The 19,410-nt window shown below is 57.7% G+C and overlaps 3 protein-coding genes across 7 annotated transcripts; 1 reads left to right on the forward strand and 2 right to left on the reverse strand.

The window, feature by feature from the left end:
- On the forward strand, positions 1-2,226 carry DPM3 (dolichyl-phosphate mannosyltransferase subunit 3, regulatory). The gene is made up of 2 exons (XM_081024644.1): positions 1-85; positions 187-2,226. The coding sequence occupies exon 2, from the start codon at positions 192-194 to the stop codon at positions 468-470; it is 279 nt and encodes a 92-aa protein (XP_080880770.1). The 5' UTR covers positions 1-85; positions 187-191; the 3' UTR covers positions 471-2,226.
- Positions 962-3,283, reverse strand: SLC50A1 (solute carrier family 50 member 1). 5 transcript variants are annotated; one of them, XM_081024636.1, is made up of 6 exons: positions 3,026-3,283; positions 2,771-2,848; positions 2,519-2,642; positions 1,802-1,963; positions 1,431-1,550; positions 962-1,349 (listed from the first exon to the last, which is right to left on the reverse strand). In XM_081024636.1, exons 2-6 carry the CDS (start codon positions 2,830-2,832, stop codon positions 1,248-1,250), a joined length of 570 nt encoding a protein of 189 aa, XP_080880762.1. In that variant the 5' UTR covers positions 2,833-2,848; positions 3,026-3,283; the 3' UTR covers positions 962-1,247. The 5 variants fall into 5 exon arrangements, with proteins under 5 accessions (XP_080880762.1, XP_080880763.1, XP_080880760.1 ...); XM_081024637.1 differs by having other exon boundaries at positions 3,148-3,262; XM_081024634.1 differs by having other exon boundaries at positions 3,129-3,262.
- A 261-nt stretch (positions 3,284-3,544) lies between these two features.
- On the reverse strand, positions 3,545-10,354 carry EFNA1 (ephrin A1). Its single transcript, XM_081024632.1, has 5 exons — positions 9,772-10,354; positions 6,209-6,504; positions 5,236-5,301; positions 5,032-5,082; positions 3,545-4,909 (listed from the first exon to the last, which is right to left on the reverse strand). The coding sequence occupies exons 1-5, from the start codon at positions 10,269-10,271 to the stop codon at positions 4,797-4,799; spliced, it is 1,026 nt and encodes a 341-aa protein (XP_080880758.1). The 5' UTR covers positions 10,272-10,354; the 3' UTR covers positions 3,545-4,796.
- Positions 10,355-19,410: the final 9,056 nt, after the last annotated feature.

Consider the following 19,410-nt stretch of genomic DNA (forward strand, 5'->3'; position numbering starts at 1 on the left):
GGCGCGGAAGGGGAAGCGCGCGGCAGAGTACGTGCAGCTTGAACGCTGAATGAGGCGGGCGAGAGATGGCGGAGCGGTGCTGAGGGTAGGTGACACAGGGCGGGGTAGCGAGGGGCGGAATGGGTCTCGGATGAAGTGAGGGTCGCGAGGCGGAAGGACCTCGACCTCTGCTTTCTCTTCCCGCAGCGACCATGACGAAATTAGCGCAGTGGCTTTGGGCACTGGCGCTCCTGGGCTCCGCCTGGGCGGCCCTGACCCTGGGAGCCCTGGGCCTGGAGCTGCCCTTGTCCTGTCGGGAGGTCCTGTGGCCACTGCCCGCCTACTTGCTGGTGTCCGCCGGCTGCTATGCGCTGGGCACGGTGGGCTATCGCGTGGCCACTTTCCGTGACTGCGAGGACGCCGCCCGCGAGTTGCAGAGCCAGATCCTGGAGGCGCGAGCCGACTTAGCCCGCAGGGGGATGCGCTTCTGACGGCCTCCCCGGCGGCTCCGCGCGGCCCGCCCCTCCGCCCCCATTAAAGAGCCAGCTGACTCCCTGACTGCAGTTTGAATGCGGAGAGTGGGAGCTGGGGGTTGGTTCCGTGCGCCCGCCGGGGAGAAGTGAGAGGCGGGCGAGCCTCCCGCCGAGGCCGTGTGCGCCTTAGGTGTGTGTGCAGCCGGCTGGTGTTGCTGCTGCTCGCCCCGCAGGAGGCAAAGACCCCCTTCTCTCATCAGGGTGCAGGCGTTTTCCCCATTTCTGGGCCTTTGGACCCGGTCAGGAAACACCTGACGCTTCCCTTAGCAGCTTTGTCACTGTAACCAAGCTCTGTTCTTCGTAAGGCCTTCCCGGTCACCCCTAGGCTGCTCCTGGTTCTTTGTCCCCCTTGTCTGAGCCCCCATCGGCCCAGGAATAACCGGCTCTGGTAGTGCACCTCTACCCTTCACCAAACCAGGCAGGTTGCGAATCACTGAAGAGCCATGATGGGCAGGGATAGGGAATCGTTTATTTTAAGGCACATTCTAAAGATTTCACCCCAACCCCCCAAATTAAAAAATATAATTTCTGAAAAATAAGTGTTTTCATCTCCCAGGTCCCGCGCAACCTTCTAAGGAAAGCTCTTTCTTTGGTCTCCCAATTCAAAGTCGTCTCTCTTTCTTGCCCACAACCCGTGGCACCTGTGAAACTGGTCAGCAGGAACAGCTGAAAGGAGGAGCTCTCTTTGGTAACAGATGGGCCTTAAGGTGCCCCGTGGTCAGGTGGACTGCAGCCTCAGGTTTGCAGGAGCTGGTAATTCCTGTCTTGTGCCTGGGGGTACTTCCAGAAAAGCCAGAGGCGAATGAGGCTGGTTAGGATTCCTGGAAGGTTGGGTACCTGAAACCACAAGGGCTGTTAGGAGGCGAGGAGCTGATTTTCCACCTTGGACACCTGTCACCCCATCCTGGTGCTGCTTACCATGATGTAGGGATCTCTGAGTCGAAACCCATAGAGGGTCCAGGAGGCAGAGGCGAGGAGGGTGGCAATGGTGAGTGAGAAGGAGAGACGCTGGGTCGATTTAGTCTGAATAACTTTGGCCTGTGGGAAAGGATGAGAGACATTCCTAGCCCAGGCGCTGTAAAGCTCCCACGTTGCCTAAGAATTTCCTCGGGAAAAAGGTCAAACATGCTCCCTGATCTTGTTACCCAACCTTTTCCCGCTGCCTCCCACTCACCGGTCTCCTTCCAGGCTTTGTATCTCCCTCCTTTGGGGGCGTGTAAGCTACGGTCTCTAGCTATGGGAACCTGACCCTTCTTATCTCCCCCACCTCCCTAGACAACCCCACTCACCAAGTCAGCCAGTGGTGAGAGGTACATACTGATGGTGAAGACACTGCAGAAGAGGCCCAGCTGCTGAAGCCTGGCCTCAACGTTGGGTACCAGGAGCCAAAAGTAGCCAAAGCCCAGGAGCAGGACCCCCAGCAGGGCTGCAGTCTGGAGGAGCACAGCTTGCTGCAGGGGAGGAAATAGCCTTACTTCTGGATGTGCCAGAAGCCGTCTCCGACTCCCTGCTGGAATTAATTCAGCCTGCCCTCTCCAGTGGGGGAGCCAGCCTTTTTGCCTGAGCTCCAGAATTGTTGTGCTCCTCGCGGCTGTTTTCCCACCAGTGACTTCCTCCACCCACAACTTTGGAGGTTACCAGGGGAGGGAAAGATCTTTTTGTTTGTGAGCTTGGTATACACAGTAGGAGCTTAATAAATGCCTTTATGATTGAATGGGGAAGCAGAGCTAATCATCTCATTCTCAGCCACTGGCCCTGGCTCTGAAGGAACTATGGAGACAAAAGCCCTATGCCCTTAGGCTTGTTGGGAACCAAGAGGCGAGGTAGACCTCCAGCCTTGCCAGACTGGGGGCGCCGTGGGAGTCTCAGAAGGCTGGAGTCTCATGGAGGAAGGACTGCAGGGCTGGAGGGCCCTTCCAGGAAAGGGTGGCAGTGCCAGCCTCTTAGTCTTCTGGGAAGCAGTGTTTGCCCTGCAGCGGAGACGTGGGTCCAGGGAGGGCCTCTACCTTTCGAGGGCAGTAGTGCAGATACACCAGAATGTACAGGCTCTGCAGCGTGGCTCCCACTGCGTTGACGACGATTAGGGTCCAGTCTCCCTTCAAGGTCCCATAACTCAGCCAGCTCAGGTTGCTGCAGGGCGGAGGGGAGGCACATTCGCCACGGGGGTGTGGGAGGGAGCCCCGAGGGGTCTCTTCCCCGGTTCTCCCCCCACCCTCGCCTCCTTCAGCCTTTCCCGCCGCGGTGATCGCTCCTCTCACTTGACATCCGTGGTGAGAAAGGGCAGAAACTGGACATTGTCCACTCTCCGGGCCATCCGCATGTGCCTTAGGTCCGAGCTGTAACGGGCCCCAAAGGCAGGGGTGAGAGGAGAGAACAAGGTGTTGGGGAGTCGAGGTCCCCAGTGCCTGTCATCCTCCCCAGGCAACTGCAGGTCCCCGAGCCCGCCCTCAGCTCCCCTGCTGCGGGTTAAATGACCAGCCTCTCCCAGGCCCCCGGACCCGATTCCCATTGACCCCAGGTTCCGGCTGCAGCCCCAGGCTGCGGCCACGTCTCCGTCCCGTCGCGTCCCTTCCTGACTTCCTGGTCCGCTCTAATCCGGCCCCGCCGCGCTCTCACAGGCCGGTGGAGAACATGCCGAGGGTGAAGAGCACGCAAGCTCCGGAGAGGAGCGCATCGGCCACGCCGCCCGCCTCCATGCCCCCGAGGTCGCTCCGCGCCCGGCGCGCGGCCGGCGAGCTGGGTGCCCGGCCCGCGACGTGGAGCCCCGCCCCTCCGCCCCGGCTCCGCCCCCCGCGCCGGCCGTCCCCCCGGAAACGACCGGAACTCGGCCTGGGACGTCAGGCCGGAACTCGGCCCCGGCTCGCCGGCCTCGCGGCCTCGCGGCCGTGACGTTGCCGTCCGGGTTCGGCCCGTCGCCTTCCCCGGGCCCCCCAGGTGCCCCCTTGGGTCACCTAGGTCCCGGCCGCAGCTCTTGCCCGCGGGCCCCCGAGGCTACGTGCGGGACCGAACCAGACTTCCCGCGCTTCCCATCCAGAGCTGGAGACCGAACCCCAGGGGCCCGGGGTTTGGGAGGCTTTTCCGTTTGCTGAAGCCGCTTCCCAGTGTGTCCCCCTAAATAACAAGGATTGCCAGGAATGACCAATTGTCAGGCGCCCCCCCACCCCCGTCCGCCCGGACCTGCCGCTGGGAGGGAACTGCTGACTCCGGCTTCCCGCGTCTCGTTGGCGGGGCTGCGGGCGGGCCTCGCGCCGCGGCCGCGTTCCCAGGGCCGCCTGACTCACCGGCCGCCGGAGCACCTGCACGGCAGGCCAGAGCCCAGCGCTGGGAGGGTGGGAGCGAGGCCGAGGGTGGACAGAAGAACCTGCAGAGTGGGGTGCAGTCGGGGACCCGAGAGACCGCGTGGGGGACACTCCTGTCCCGGACCACCCTGAGGAGGAAACACCCCACCCGCCGGGGCTGGGGCCGGTGTGCTTTCCAGAGGGAGGGGGAGAAATTCAAACCCGGTTGCCACTGGTTATCACATAGCAGGGACTCAGGGTCATTCATAAGTTAGCACGGGTGGGAAAGCACTTACAAAAACACAAACATTGCTTTATTTGAGACAAAGAACATTGTATAAAAAAATTCCAGTTGTAGAAATCAGACACACCACAAATTTATATACAGATCCTGTACACGCGGGCCCTGCCCTCACAGCTACACTCTAGGCACAGGTTGGCACAGCCCCCCTGCTGGCACAGCTCTGGGAGTGCTGTCCCCCGTTGGGGGAGGGTGCAGTGGCTGGCTGCAAGCCTCTCCACAGATGGAAGAGGCGGGTGGGCCCAAGCACCCCGCCTCTCCTGTGGCTCCCAGGCAGGAAACTTGCTTTTCCTTCAGTCGGGTCTTCCCAGCATCCTGGGTCTCTGGGAGGGGCATCTTTGCCAAGTTCGGTGTCCACCCACATGACCCTGGACCCCTTCCAGCTCAGCTCCCACAACACCCTTCTTAAGAGTCCATGTCTCACAGCTTGTTTCTTTGGCTTAAGGGCAGGAATGGCGGGGCAAGGACTGTCCCCACTTCTCTGCCCGTCCCTTTGAGTTGGAGGCAGGGATGGCACTACCAACCTCCTTTGGGATGAAACCCTTAATACTGACCAGCTTTGAGGCTGCTGGGTGGCAGCTTGTACATGTGGTGGGAGTGGTTCCCAAGACTGGGGCTTCGGGAGGGACCCCAAGACAGGTGAGGGTGCCTGCACCTGCCTCCTCAGCCCAGCTCCGATCCTTAGGCCAGGTGTGGCACACACCTTCACTGGGTTTGCAGCAGCAGGAGTGGCAGGAGCAGCACGGCCCAGGCAAGTGGGAAGAGGCGGGGGGCAGCACTGTGGCCGATGCTGTGTAGAACCTGCGCCTCCGGGTCGTCTGCAAGGGGAGGGCAAGGGTGCCTGGGTGAGCAGCCCCATTGCTGGCGTGCCCGCAGCCCAACAGGGCTTCCTGTACCCAACCGCCTCAAGCAGACCCCCTGCTGTGCCCCAACTACCTACCCGCTGGGAGTCTCTTCTCCTGCGGATTGGCATGGGCCTGAGGGCTGTGAGCTAAAAGAGAGGGGTGGCCATACATCAGTCACTGTACCAGGGAGGCCGGGGGTGGGAGTGCCGGGCAGTGGGACTCCCCCTGCATCCCAGGACATCAGGCCAGGCCCAGCAAAGGGATGGAGGAAGGAGGCCCACAGGGACCCTGACACTCACTGATTTTGCCATTGACGGTCACCTTCAACCTCAAGCACAGGTCTTCTTGGTGGTGGATGGGTTTGGCTGCAAGATAAACCCACAGGGTGTTAAGGAACCTTTGTTGGAAGAAAATAGAAGCACAAATGCCTTGGTCCCTGCTCATTTTAATCCCTCTTCCGGTAAGCTTTGGTGCTTACCTTCCTTGGGTTCTGCCCACTTCCTGCCCCATGTTCAGCCCAACCTCCCTTCTTTGGAATAACCCTTGACTTTAGAGACGATGGTGAAAAGAATATAGCCACAGTCCCCTGCCCACAGTCCGTCCGTCACTGCTCCCAGCCTGTACAGTACGCGCCCCTTACCTGGCCACGCTCTACTCCCCCTGCCTAGGCCCCATGGACAGGGTGAGGCCTGGATCCATTCCACGCAAAGCTGATCTTACCACTCTTAAAACCCAGTGGCCAGTGGCACTCCACTGTCCTCACCATAAAGTCACACGCTATAGCACTTCTCAGCCCGTGACCTGCCCTGTCCACCTCTCCAAGCTCCATCTCCCCACTTCCAAGCATCCCTCCTATTCTAGGCAGGCTGACCAGACGGAGTTTCCTGAAGGTGTCATGTTCCCTTTGCACACGGCCCCTAGTTCACGGCCAACTCCTCTGCTTGTCCTAAGCTCTGGGAAGCCGGGAGCCTGCCCTCAGCCTGGCCGGTGCTCATATCATACTGTTCTAATGGTCTGTTAACCTGTGTCTCTTCCCAGGTTCCTTGAAGACAGGGACCCTGCAGTGTTTTATTTAGCTCTGCGCCTGCAGAGCCAAGCCGAATGCCCAGGACACAGAAGCTCACTGCACATGTGTCGCGTGAACGAAGGAAAACAGAATCCAGGACGGGAAGGGGTCGTCTGCAGCTTGACTCCCCACCAAACAGGTACCAAGCCTCTGCACCCGCTCCCGCAGCCGCCAAGCCATGTCGCGTCCCGTCCCTGGGCACTCACAGATGTAGTAGTAGCTATGTCCCTCTTTGAACTCCTTGCCCAGGGTAAAGGGTGTGAAGCGCTGGAATTTCTCAGACAGCTTCTCGGGGCCGTGCCTGGCACTGGGCTGGTTGCACTGCCAGCGGACCTGGTCCTTGGATTGGGGTTGGCACTGCTGGTACTGTTCTCGTTCCACCAGGTACAGTGTGTACTGCTCCATGGCAGTCTCTGCCACGGTGTCATCCTCGTAATGGGGACAGATGATGTCCAGGTAGTCATTCAGCCGGACGTGTACTGTGTAGGCTTCATTCCGGAACCTGTGCGTGCGCAGAGGGAGGGGAGGCAAGTGGTCCCTCAGAAGCCAGATCAGAGCTGAACCTCCGTGGTCACTGACCCCTCACAGGTCACAGTGGCCCCCCCCACAAAGATGTTTCAGCAATCTCAACTCCCAATCTTGACTGATCTCGCCCTCTTAAATATCTTTCCACCATCTCCAAACACCCCCACCATTGTCTCCCATAATCCTCTAGCTAGCATCCACTTAGGATCTTTCAGGTAACAAAGCAATTCCCATAATCCCCCTGATATTTATTTACCCAGGGATGGGCTTCTAAATATTTCCTTAGCTCACTCATCATTCTCTTCTACCCGTAAATATTCCCCAAATGTACCCTATCAGTTGCTCCTTTGCATGCGATTAGACCTTAGTCTGAGACCCCAGTGGCCCATTCCACCATCAGGGTCACCCTTTGTCTTTACCAGGCTAGCACGCAGCCCCCACACAGCTATGTCTTCCCTTCTCTTACTCCTCTCATTTTATCCCCTGACCTACGGCATACATGTCACATTTCTCAGCTTCAATTCCCTCCCAGGCTCACGGGTAATGCCCAAATCCTTTAACTTAAATCACTTTCATCAATTCATTCATTCTCAAGTGTCCCCTTCTAGCTATTCAAATTTATGCTCAGGTCTCCTTGTGCACTTCTCTCAAAGCACCCCAAAACATTCCTGTCCCTTTATCTCCAGAAGCCACACACTCACCTCCCAAGAGGTGAGCTCCAGAAAGCGGAGTTCTCAGATCTGAGACTGCCTCTCCCCTCCCCTCTTCCTAAGGTGGAGCCAGCTCCCCTCCCCCAGCCCATTGCCCCCAGGCTCTGCAGGCTCCAGCCAGACTGCCCACCGGCCCCTCCCCCCAGCTCCAGACACCTGGCTCCAGTCTGGGTGGGGTCCTTGGAGGGGGAAAAGTGCCTCCCCACCTTCCTCTCCAAGCTGGTCAGCTTCTCTAAATTCCCCCAAGCACTGCCAGCTAGACACTCAGCAGCGTTGGCTGCCAACTTGCTGCAAACCAAAGCCCTGGGTATGGGTGGGGGGAGGGGCAGGATTAGGCCGAGAGGCCTGAGGTGGGCACCCACTGCCCAGTCAGCACGAGCCCTGAGAGGCCTGGCTTTGCAACTGAATGCCAGTGCTCCAGCTAGCTTCCCAGGGCCCCTCCCCCACCCTAGGGAAAGAGAGTCAAAAGAGAGAGAGAGGGAGGGAGGGAGGGAGGGAGGGAGGGAGGGAGGGAGGCAGGGAGAGAGAGAAGGAGAGGAGCAGAGAGAGGCTTTTAAAATTCCTCTCCGGAGAGATAAACATAGAAGCCATTTCAGAACAGGTATTTCAGCTCTGGGCCTGGCGTCTTTCCCTCCTTCCCGTGACGGGCACTGACTCATTCCTCACCCACCTCTGCCACCCGCCCCAGCATTCATGAGAACCTGGAGAAATGTACCTTGTCATATGTGGACAGTCCCTAGGCCCCAAGGATGGCACTGTGCCCACCTGCCCTGGGCACTGTCCTCCAGGCAGAGGGAGCTGGCGGGTCTGAATGGGTGGGGTACCTGCCCCTCCAACACCAAGACCAGTGCCTAGCTCGCACTGGCACCGCCCTTCTTCCCACGCTGCCTCCCCCCCACTGCCTGGAGTTAGATCCCAGGGCAGATACCCACTGCCCTGAGTCACCCATGCCAGCCTCACACCCGCCCGGCTCATTGCCACCTCATCTTTGCCCCCAAGCTGGGCCCTGCGTGGCTGCCTGTGGACTCCACTCTCGGCTGGCATCTCTTTAGTCCTGGTTGTGGTAGGAGTGTGTGTGGCCTGCAGGGCAGGGCAGAGGCTGTGTTTGGTGGGGGCACCCGTCACCCCCCTCCTGGGGTACAATCTGCTCCACTTAGTCCCCTTTTGACTCTTGCTCTCCATCTGGGAAAGGGGGGCAGCGGCGTCAGGGAAGGGGGGCAAGGAAGAGGCTCCTTCCTGAAAGAGAGGAAACCTGGGAGCTTGGGAACGGAAAAGGCCAGGGCCCCCGCTCCCTACTCAAGGCTTCCTGTCCCCTCCTCCTCCTTCAGCCAACACCTGGCATGGGCATAAACAGGGACTTTGCTCTCTCCCACTAGGACAAGATGGGGTCAAGGAAGCAAAGAGCAGGCAGCAAGGAGTGGAGAGTGGGAGGGCTGACTGGGCCGTCCCTGTGGCCGATGGGCAAGAGGGCATTGCCCTCTGAGGTTGGCAGCTGGCTGTTCCCTCCCCACCCAACACGCCACAGATATACCCCCCCCCCTGCACCAAGCAATGCTGCCACTCGGTTAGAGGAAGCTGGCATAGTATATTCTCAGGGGGGGGTGGGGAGCAGGCGTGCTAGGGCTGGGTGGCCTCACTGAGTGTTCTTCCTGACCCCAAGCTGCTGCCCTCCCCTCCCAGCTCCGCCCTACCCGCCTCCCGTTTTCCCGCAAATACTGTTCCCATAACTTCAGAAAACTCAAGGGCAAGAACAAAGGGTCCCACGGAGCTTCTTCCTTCCAGTACCATTTGCTTCACAGCCCTAAACCTGCCCAGGAGAAATTAACTCCTTCCTGCCCAGAGCCCTTTGTAACCCCTTAACCCCTTCCATTCCTTCTGGACCTTTTCCCCATGACCCCCTCCCCCATCGCTTCAGTTTTACTACTTGAACACTATAAACAGGTGACTCCCTCAGTCTGTCTCACTCATGTGTCTCACTCACGTCACCTCAAAGATCCCTTGGGGGGGGGAGCTTTCCACAGTCACCTAAATACAGAATGAACACTTGATGCCTGCAGCCCAGGTCCCTGCCGAGGGGTCCTTGTATGGTGACAGTGAGCATTCTGCTCACTTCTGATGTCATATCAGGTACCTGTCAGTGGGGACAGATGCCCAAGTGACAGACAAGCAGAGGCACGGAGGCTTTCGTGGGGGAAGGGCCTAGAACAAGAACCCTGGCGGCCGGGGTTGGCGGGGGTTCCATGCTGGAGGCAGGAACTGTTCAACACGGGTCCCTCACTTCGAAGAAATAGGGGTGCCAGAGGGAAGGAGAGAGGGGCACAGACAGTGCGTGTGCCAGCAGACCCGGGCAGGTTCCTGCCCTGAAGTGCCTACTCCCAGCTATGGGGGACAAGCGAAGGCAAGGACAACTACGGAATCCCTCCCGCCTCTTGTCACCTCCCCAGGACTCCGGTCAGGGGCTGGCCGGACAGTTACCCAGCGGGGCGGCAGCGCCAACCGGGCGCCAGGCTGTCGGCTGGCGACTCGGGACTTACTTGGGGTTTGAACTGTTCCAGAAGACGGTGTGGCGGTCGGCAGCGGCCAGACTGCAGCAGAGACCCAAGAGAGGGGCCCAGAGGAACTCCATAGCGTGGGGCCTAGCCAGGCCAGCGAGGACGCGGGGCTCCTCGGGGTCTGGGCTCACACTGGCTTTCTCAGCGGCGCACTCCGCGCCGCGCTCACAGATCTGGCCCCGGTGCTTCGCGACTCCGCCTTTTGGGCCCGCTCCGCCCGCCACCCCGCCCCGCCCCCGCCCCGCCCCGCCAGAGGCTGCCCAGGGGCTTGGGGGCTGGGGAGGTGGAGGAGGGGAGCGTGGGGTTGGGGAGCGGAGCGCGTGCCTCTGCCGGAACAGATCTCCGTGCGGCGCGTTCGCTCGCCTTGGGGGCCTGTGTGGTTTGGTGGGTCCGGGTCCCCGAGCGCAGAAGGGAACCAACTCCACAGGCAGCTCTGCGAACACGCGGGGGAGGGACCTGGCTTTGCTGCTCCGCGTGCGCATCTCGCGGGATGCAAGGTTAAGTCCCGCACCTTTCCCGAGCCTTGCAGCCCAGGCTCCGGTGCTGCGTTCCCACACTTTGCTTCCCCGCCCCCCTTCCCGGACTCTGCGCTCGGCTGCCCCTCCCCACACACGCTGCTGTTTGTTTTTGTTGGATTTGTCAATGTTGTCTTTGTTCGCGAGCTTGTGTCATCGCCTAGATGCCTGGAATAAAGCGCGACCCTGTGTGATCAAGTGTGTGACGTGTGCGACCGGGGCTAAGGGCGCCTGTGTGCCGGTGAGAGAGAGGGCCACTCGGGATCCTGGGCGCGGGGGGTCGGTCCTGTTTCTAGAGCGTGTATGTGTGTGTGTGTGCGCGCGTGCCCTCACACGTGTGTACCGTGCGAACGTGCTTTGATTATGGACTGAGAATCTGAGCACGAAGGGTGACAAACGGTAACCACACATGTGCACATGTGCACCTGGCATGTGCGGATACGTGTGATGGCGTGCAAGTGTGAAAGCATCTGTAAGTACTATTACAGCGCGTGTGGGATGGAAAGGCTGTGAAACTTTGACGTGTGTATGCTAATGTTTGTGTGAAGGGGAGGGGAACCGGGCACCGGCGAGCGGGGTACCTGTGGTGGGGGCGGGCGTATTTGCGCGGCTGCGCGGGGCTGGGCGGCCTGATCTCCGAGTCTTCAGGTGCTGGCCCGGCCCCCTCACCCTGGCCCTGCCCTGTAAACAAACCCTCTGGAATTCGCTCGGGGGTGGAGGGCCCTCCCCCGCCGGGTCTACTGCCGTCTGGAGCGGGGCTAGCGGTGGGTGTCTGCCTCTCAGCTCGCGAGTGGAGCGGGCGGGCAGGTGTTTGATTGGGCTCGTGTATGTCTGGCGCGGGAGAGTGGAGTGCTGTGTGCCTGCGTGTCAGGTGGCCTGTGAGTGTATGATCGCGTGGCTGTCTGTACGCGCGCCCTCGGTGGGTGTTGGAGTGTGTGCACACCCCTGGCCAATCCCCCACACGGCTGCGCAGCTCAGGAAGCCGCACATCCCGGGCGCCCAGCGGCCTCTGGCCCAGCTTCCCCGGTTCCCAGGCCGTTTCATCTTTCTCTTTTACTGCCAGGCCTGGCGACAGCCCCTGTAATTATGCGGCCCGGGACGCCAAGGCTAGTCCAGCGCTGACCGGCTGGGGAGGAGCCTGGGGGTGCAGAGGGCTGGGCCGGCCCCCAACCCCGGGGCGCAAGCTGCTCCAGGCCAGACTCTGCACTGAAGGTGCGCTGATGGTAAATATTTACCCAGCGCCAACTAGGTGCCCAGCCCGCCACCGGCCAGCGACACCGAGGCCAGGTCCCCGCCTGGCTTTGCCGCTGCCCCCACCCCCTGGCGCGCACCTGCCCCAGGCTACGTGCCCAGCCCAGCGTTTACCCGAAGGGCAGCCTGCCCCTCCCGGGCCGAAGTCTACAAGTCTACCCCCCAACTATTCCAGGGTGGAGCTTCACACGCATTTTCCACACCTGGGAGGGCATCTGGGTATCAGTCTCCCACGTGTGTCCCGGGGAGATTACCTCATCCCTGCTCCTGTGTGGCACAGAATCGAAGCTCCATGAGGGCAGGGATGGTTTTGGTTCACGGCTGTATTGCCAGAGCCTGGCACAGCTCTTAGCACCAGAAGCTGGTCAGTAAATATTTGTTGAGTGGCTGACAATTGTTTAGTGAAGGTAATTCTGCCGGACTTACTGCTCTGAAAAGAAACAGGAGGAGGAGGGTTCCAGAGGGGAGGGGTGATGGTAGCTTAAAGAGAGGCGTCCCACAGGAGATGGCTTGGGGCACATTTCCTTGTTTCTCTGGCCGCCGGGTCGGCTGCGGAGGACCGGCTTCGGAGGACCGTATGGGGTCCCTGGGCTGCACCGCTGGGGCCTGGCAGGTTCAGGCACGTTTGGCCCAGTCTGGCGGAGCCACGTCCGTTCCCGCCCTGCCTGCGTCTAGGACTGGGGCCAGCCGGGTAGAGAAGTGGGGGGAAATTTGGGCACGAATGGGACGCGGAGCCTTCCTTCCCTGGCTTGGCGCTGTCCCCAACATTCTCACTGAAGGCTTTGATCTCCTGACTCTTCTATGCATATATTTGAGCGTTTGGTGGTCATTCGTCAGACCTAATGCGGAACCCCTAGGCGCCGGGTTTTGTAATGGGCACCGAGGGTAAGGGAAGAGTGCGTTTAAGATAAAATTCCTGCCCTTGGGGAGCCCCCAGACCAGCAGAGGAAACAGACAAGCCAGCCTTGTTTTGCCCTGAAGTGGCGTAGCGTTGGCTGCAGACCCACCACCTGCCCTCGCGCTGCCCTGACTCTCCGAGGGCCACGGCGACACCTGCTGGCCTGAGAGGACAGGTGCAAGCAGTGTGCGACAGACAACCGAAGGTACGACAGCCCGATGACCGACTCAGCTCGCATCCTGTCCCCTCCCCCTCCCCAGCCCTCAGCCTGCCCGGGCGGGCCTCGTCTGGGTTCTGGCACTGGGCTCTCTCTCACCGCAAAGCTATGCGCCCGTGTAGGCTCAGCACTGCCACCCCCCGGCAAGCATCTGTGATACACTGGCGGGAGCTGTCAGGTGTCTGTCTGTCTGCCTCCGTGTCTGGGAAATTCCCCTCGTGAGTCCTTTCTGGGAATTCCGAAGAGACAGGATTAGCCCTCTGAGTGCCCAGGGGGAGGCCCGGCCTCGGGAGGGAGGGACATGCCGTCCACGTTTGGGCGCCCCTCTCCCCTGGAGGCCCCACTTCCAGGCGGAGCTGCTTGATTGCTGCTCCTTTACTGACTGAGCTCCCTGTGGTTTGGGGAGCCGAAGGCCAGAGCCACAGCGCCCTGGGGGGCATCTCTAGACAGTGGGGTGGGGGTGGGGACCCTGAGCCCCGAGCAGCCTCTGCTCCACTTTGTGGATGTCATTTTGAAAAAGAAAGTGTATGTTTCCCACTTTATTCATATGTGAAGTTGGAAAACAGAGAACAAAGGGGGGGAGGGAGCCACCCACCACTGTTAATTAACATCCCCCCCTCCCTGCCAGCCTTTTGCTGGTGAGATTTTGTTTGTTTGCTTTCACACAGGGTGACAAGCACTGCTCATTTCTAGTCACCCTTTAACTTTGTGACAGAGGGCATTTTCCACGTTGTAAACTCTGTGGACAATATTTGTAAGGGCAGCATAACGCTCCATGGAGTGTTTCAGAGGCTAGCGATGCGGTGAGGCAGCAGAGAGATAAACGAACACATTCACACCCACACTCAAGTTCTCCTCTCCTCGGTTGCTGAGCACTGCGTTGGCTGGTCTTAGAAACAAGCCTGAGGTTGGCTTTCATTCAACAAGTATTCATGGAGCATCCACTCTGGACTGGGCTCTGCATTGGGGCTGGGGGCTTTGTGGAGGGCAGTCAGGGAGTGTATGTTTTAAATGAAGTCTGGGCACCTGCTTTCCTAGGGTTTGGAGACTTTCACAGATATGGGAAAATGACGTTGTCACACTAGGCCAGTTCTTTTCCTGGGGGCCAAGGTCACCAAACTTAATAGATTTGCCCCCATCATCCAACTTTGGGGAGGGGAGACAAACTCCTGGGGACAAAGTGGAATTCTCTCCCCAGGGTCCACTGCACGGGAGAGGAGGGTGGGCAGGATGGGGCCAGGCAGGAGGTGGGAGGAGCCGTGCTCAGGAGGGGAAGACTGTGGTTTGTGCACAGAAGACCCCAGGAGCTGCCTCTTCCACCAAAACCTGACGAATCGCTCATGTCAAACACAGTACTGGGAGGTGCTGGGGACTCTGAAATACATCCTTGCCCTAAAGGAATCTAGTCTACGGGCAATTATATCATTAGAATAGAAGATAAGAATTACAGAATTATGATAGAGGGATAAGTGGAACAACAGGCTATGAGTTCACAGAGGAAGAAATGTTTACCTGAGGTGAGGAGGGCTTCGCAGAGGAGGGGACATTTGAAATGGGTTTTGGAGCGTAAGTAGGCATTCACTCCAGGATGAGGGAACGAAGAACAGAGGTTTGGGGTGAGAGTTGTGCAGTGGATAATCTGGTTTAGCTGAAATTACAGAATGGGCCTGGGGAATGGCAGGAGATAAGAGCAGAAGGTGCTTCGGGGGCTATGTTGCCAAGGATTGGGAACGTTATTCTGTAGCCCATAGATAGTTACGTCAGAAACATGATCAGATTTGTATTCTAGAAAAATCCCTGTGGGTAATGGGCTGTGGGTAGCTCAGAGGTAGGGGGCTGGTTAAGACGTAAGTTGCAGGAGTCCCAGTGAGAATGAGAAGGCCTGAAGCTCAGGAGTGGCAGAGGGGGACAGCAGAGGACGCATGGGCATGAGGCAGGGAGGAAGGGAGAGGTTTTGGTGGGCCACTTACAGATGGGAAGTGGAGGGAGGGGAAGAACAGACCTGGGAAGGAAAAACGAAGAGCACAGGTTTGTTCCTTGTATCAAATTGGAATGATTTTGGCTGCAAGGAACAGAATACCTGGCTACTACCGCGTTTCCCCGAAAATAAGACCCAGCCAGACCATCAGCTCTAATGCGTCTTTTGGAGCAAAAATTCATATAAGACCCGTTCTTATTTTATTGTAAGACCGGGTATAAATACAACACAACACAACACAACACAACACAACACAAAAGTCTTTTATGAATTTTTGCTCCAGAAGATGCATTAGAGCTGATAGCCCGGCTGGGTCTTATTTTTGGGGAAACACTGTAGCAGTTCACACAGGTTCTCTTTTTCCCCATGAGAAAGCACTCTGGAAGTGGGACAGCCACAGTTCAACAGTGCTGACGAAGCCCCAGTGTTCTGTCTGCTCTGCTGTCCCCATGACCCTGGTGACAGCGGCCACAGGAAGAAGGGGTGGGAGCTCTAGGTCCTCTCACAAGGCTCTTTTTATCTGGTAAGAAAATCTTTTCCAGCAGCTTCCCAGCCAACTTGCCCTCAGGGGACAGAACTGGCTCAGTGTCCATGGCTATACCCACTTCTGTGAAGGAGGAGGGACTGGTCCTGCCAGGGCTGGGGCTTCCCTCCCCAGTGGAGTCTGATCTGCTTTGCCCTCCCCCACCCCACCCCACCCAAAGAGCTGGAGGCTGTGAGCCTGGGAGCAGGGCTGAGCAGTGGACAGTACCTGCCAGACATGTTGCATTTGAGGGGCCTGGAACTTCCTTTCAGGTGGAGGGGTCCCCGGGGCAGTTGGGAGATGGGGGTCTGGAGCTCAGGAGTGTGGGAGGTCAGAGCTCTTGTCCCTTTGGGATGACATGGTGAGCCTAGGGGCTCACAGGGGCCTTCCTCCAGACTGCATGCCCTAGGCTGGGAAGAGGAATGGTGGGTGTAGGACATGGAGTCCTTTCCCTGTGATTGTGACTGGGGAGGAATCCCTCCTTCCCAGGTCCCAGCTTCCGGGGTGGAAGACCCTGGTGAGGGTTAGAGTGAGTGGGATGGGAGAGGGCATTCCTCTCAGGGCAGCCAATTAGCCTCCTCTACTGCAGGCCAGACGCTGTCATCGTAACAGAGTATAAGAGCAGGAGTTCAGGTGGTTTTATTTCCGAAGCACTACTTTTATATACCTTTCTTTCTTCTGATTACAGAAAAAATACATGACCAGTGCAAAAAACTTGGAGAAGCACACCTGAAGAGAAAAAAGTCACCCCTAGAAGTGAGATCTCAGGAGCAGGCCCCCTTCTTGGTCCTTTCCCATGGCTCTGTAATTTTTTTCTGGCAAATATGTTAGAGAGGTTACAGTTTAATGGTCGTGTTATGGCCAGCTCAGAACCCTGTACAGTTGTGTAACATTTTACAATCTCCCAGGGTTTTCAGCTGTGTATTTTATCACGTACTATTTCATCTTTATAGACTCTGACACATTATGCCCTGCCTAACTTGGTGAGGAAACTGAGCTCAGAAAGCTGATGGTATTCAGAACTCAGACGCTATCCTCTATCCTTGGTGGGGCTGGGGACCACATGGGGTCCTTCCTCCCACACCTTGCCGCCCAGCTGGCCTGGGTACAGAGGAAAGGCTTGGCACAAGGTGCTGAATTTTCTGTGGGTAAATGGAGGGGGTGTGTCTAGAGAAAGAACTGGAAGGGGCGGGAAGGGGGAGCTCCTTCTGGCACCGGAACCCATGGGTAGGGGAAGGAGTAGAGGGCACAGGGAGGTGGGCGAGTCCCGGAAGGGACCTGAGGGACTCATGGGACAGGCTCCTGAGACTCAGTCCCCCCCACACCCACCCCCCGCAGCCTGGGCCCGCCCTGGCTGGTTGGGCAGGCAGGAGGCATCAGATAATGGGTCACTTTCCACTTCACCAAACATTCATTGAGGTCAGTTGTTTGTGTATTAGGCACCCCAGGGGGTGAGTGACAACAGGGAGAGAGTGACAAGAGCTCTGGGTTTGAGCCCAGCTGCGGAGACTTGAGAAAATCATGTAACCTTTCTGAGCCCCCCCCCCTTTCTCCATCTGTAAGACAATGACTTTCTTCATGGAATTGTAGGGATCCTGTGAAATGGCAGCTGTGAGGACCGGGGAGAAGCTCTCAGTGAGCACATCCGGCCCTCGTGGGCTGACGGGGGGGGGGGGGGGGGGGGGGGGGGGGGGGGGTAACTACTGGAGGTAAGCAGGGGGGGCCTCCAGGGTACAGGGAAGGCAGGGGCACAGATCCTATCCTGCCAGGTCACACTTGACAGATGCCCCAGGGACACGACAGCCAAGAGCTCTGAGGTCCCGTGGGGCAGGAGATGAGTCGGGGAGACGCTTCTGAGGCTTCCCCAGGTAGGGATGGCATTCCAGCCAGGGTATTCCGAGCCCAGGGGGTGGTGTGGCCACACTCCCCTACCTGCAGGGCTAAGGGAAGGTGATGGGGAGAAAACCTGCCACTTGGGTGTCCTCATTGCCCCCTGGTTTCTTACAGCCCCCTCCCTCCCCTCACAGCTCCTGCTCTTTCTCGTGGCCTAGGCAGCATTGATGACCACCAACCACGGGCCAGGCACTGTTGGGTCCTGGGTTTCCGGAACTGCACCTTGAAGAGGAGTAGGAATGGGGGGAGGGTGACACAGCCTGGGCTTGGACCTAGGGAGGGGGCTGGAAGCGCCCAGAGAGCAGGGGCGGGAGGGCAGAAGTGCACAGACGCAGTAGCTGGGACGCACAGCAGAATATGGTGAGCACCTTAGTGGGGGCGCGCTGCGCTGTGGGAGCAGGCAAATGAGCTCCTCTCAGGGCAGAGCCCCCATGTGGGGGAGGGCATCCTGGAGGAGGCTCACAGGGAGACTGACGCCATCCCAGCTGCGCTGGCCTCGGACACCAGCCAAGGGGCTGTATGTCATCAGGGAACAGGCTGAGGGCCGGCAGAGAGAGGGGGAAGGTCTGGAGACTCGGGAGTGGCTGATGGGTGAGGTGCACTCAGGATAATAGCGCCAGCTCACCTGCATGGGACACAGTCTCCATTCCAGGGTCACCTGAAGAACTACATATATGAACGCACTTTATTTTCACAGTCACGAGCGAGAGATAGTATTATCCTCGTTTCACAGATGCGCAAGCTGGGAGCACAGAGCAGTCAATAACTTCCTGAGGTCACACAGCTTGTGAGTGGTCGAGCAGAGTCTGAAACCAGGCAGTCTGGGTGGAGATTCCTGATTTAACCAACACCAGACAATCCAGCTGTTCTGGCAGCTGTTCCTAGAGAGGAATGAGTGCTAGTCTGGGTTGTAGGTCACTGGGGACATAGGGATGCAAGTTATGGAAACGGTCTTTACAGGACGTAGCAGCTGTTTGGATGGGGGGTTAGATGGGGTCATCCGCCTAGCATCAGTAGCCTAGGTGGGAGGCCAGGCAGTGAAAACCTACAGATAAAGTACTCGCTCTACAGGCCTTTTCTGCTAGAGCTCAGCCAATCAGATGCTTCCACCGGCCTAGGGGGCTGGGGGCGGCTCCAAATGCAAAGGAAGGACTCAAAGTTGTGGGGAGTTTAGAATTCATTTCCCAGTACTCTTCTGTGGTCCTGGCTGTGGTTCTGGCTGCTCCGTGGACCTTGCTCCCTACCTGCCTTTCCATCCATTATGTGACCTACTGGATTTCCTCCCACTAAATCCTTTTTCTGCTTTAAGTGACCTTGAGTCCGTTTCTGTCATTGGCAAGACAGAACCTGGGCTGGTAAAGAAGGTGCCTAGATGTAACGCCTAAGAGACTGGAAGGATCTAGAAATGAAAGCCAATGTGAGAGGCAATGAGCATTTATTTGAGAACCAAAAGAATTCGAGAAGCACTGATTCAGGCAGGAACCCAAATGGTGTTCCGATTAGGAGGTGAAGGCAGGGGTGTTTATGAGAAAGGGAAGGAGAACAATTCCATCAATAGAAGTGTTGATGTAAGAAACGTCCAAACCTGTAGAGAATTTTTACAAGAGTTGTGGATGAAAAAAAAGGCCACATACTAAACCTGACAAGCTCAGGGGAGGTCTGCATGGCGGGCCTTAAAAACTCAGAGACTGAGAGTAACCATACAGGATGTCTGAACATAAAAATTCCTAACTAAAAGCGGGTCATGGCAGGTAGTCGCGTCCTAGGCCTGTAGCTTTCCTGACAGAGGTCAATCTTTACCTTAAGGGAGCCTGACTGTTTATTGCCTTTTTGCATCTAAGATAACATACCTTTGAAAGGACAGCGTAATCTCCTTTTCCAGACCCCTCAGGGCACAATCTCCCATCAGAGCACAGACCACAGAGCCTCTCGTTATCTTGTCCCCCCCCCATGCCATCTCTACGTGCTGTAAATATTAAACACTAACTATCCTGCACCCACAATGTGAAAGAACTATGTGTCTCTCCCTTTTACTTTTTATCCAATCCCAGGGGTCCCCCCTTTGCTTTCTTCTGCCTCCCTAATCTACCACCCATGGATTTCATGTATCCCCCTCAGTGTCCTCCTTTGATTCTAATGTATGAAATAAGCTGCAAAAGTGCCATTCTCGGGAGCATTTTCTGAATCCGTTGAGATTTTGCTTCCAGTCATCGGTGGGGCTCAGATAAAGTCATAAAAATTTTCTATAGGTTTGGACGTTCCTTACGTCGACAGAATTTATTTGTGCCCAAACTGACAACATATACTGGGGAAGCAAGATCTGAAATGATCCATAATTTTGCCGTT

Source organism: Rhinolophus hipposideros, assembly GCF_964194185.1.
Source record: "Rhinolophus hipposideros genome assembly, chromosome: 19".
Classification (NCBI taxonomy): domain Eukaryota; kingdom Metazoa; phylum Chordata; class Mammalia; order Chiroptera; family Rhinolophidae; genus Rhinolophus; species Rhinolophus hipposideros.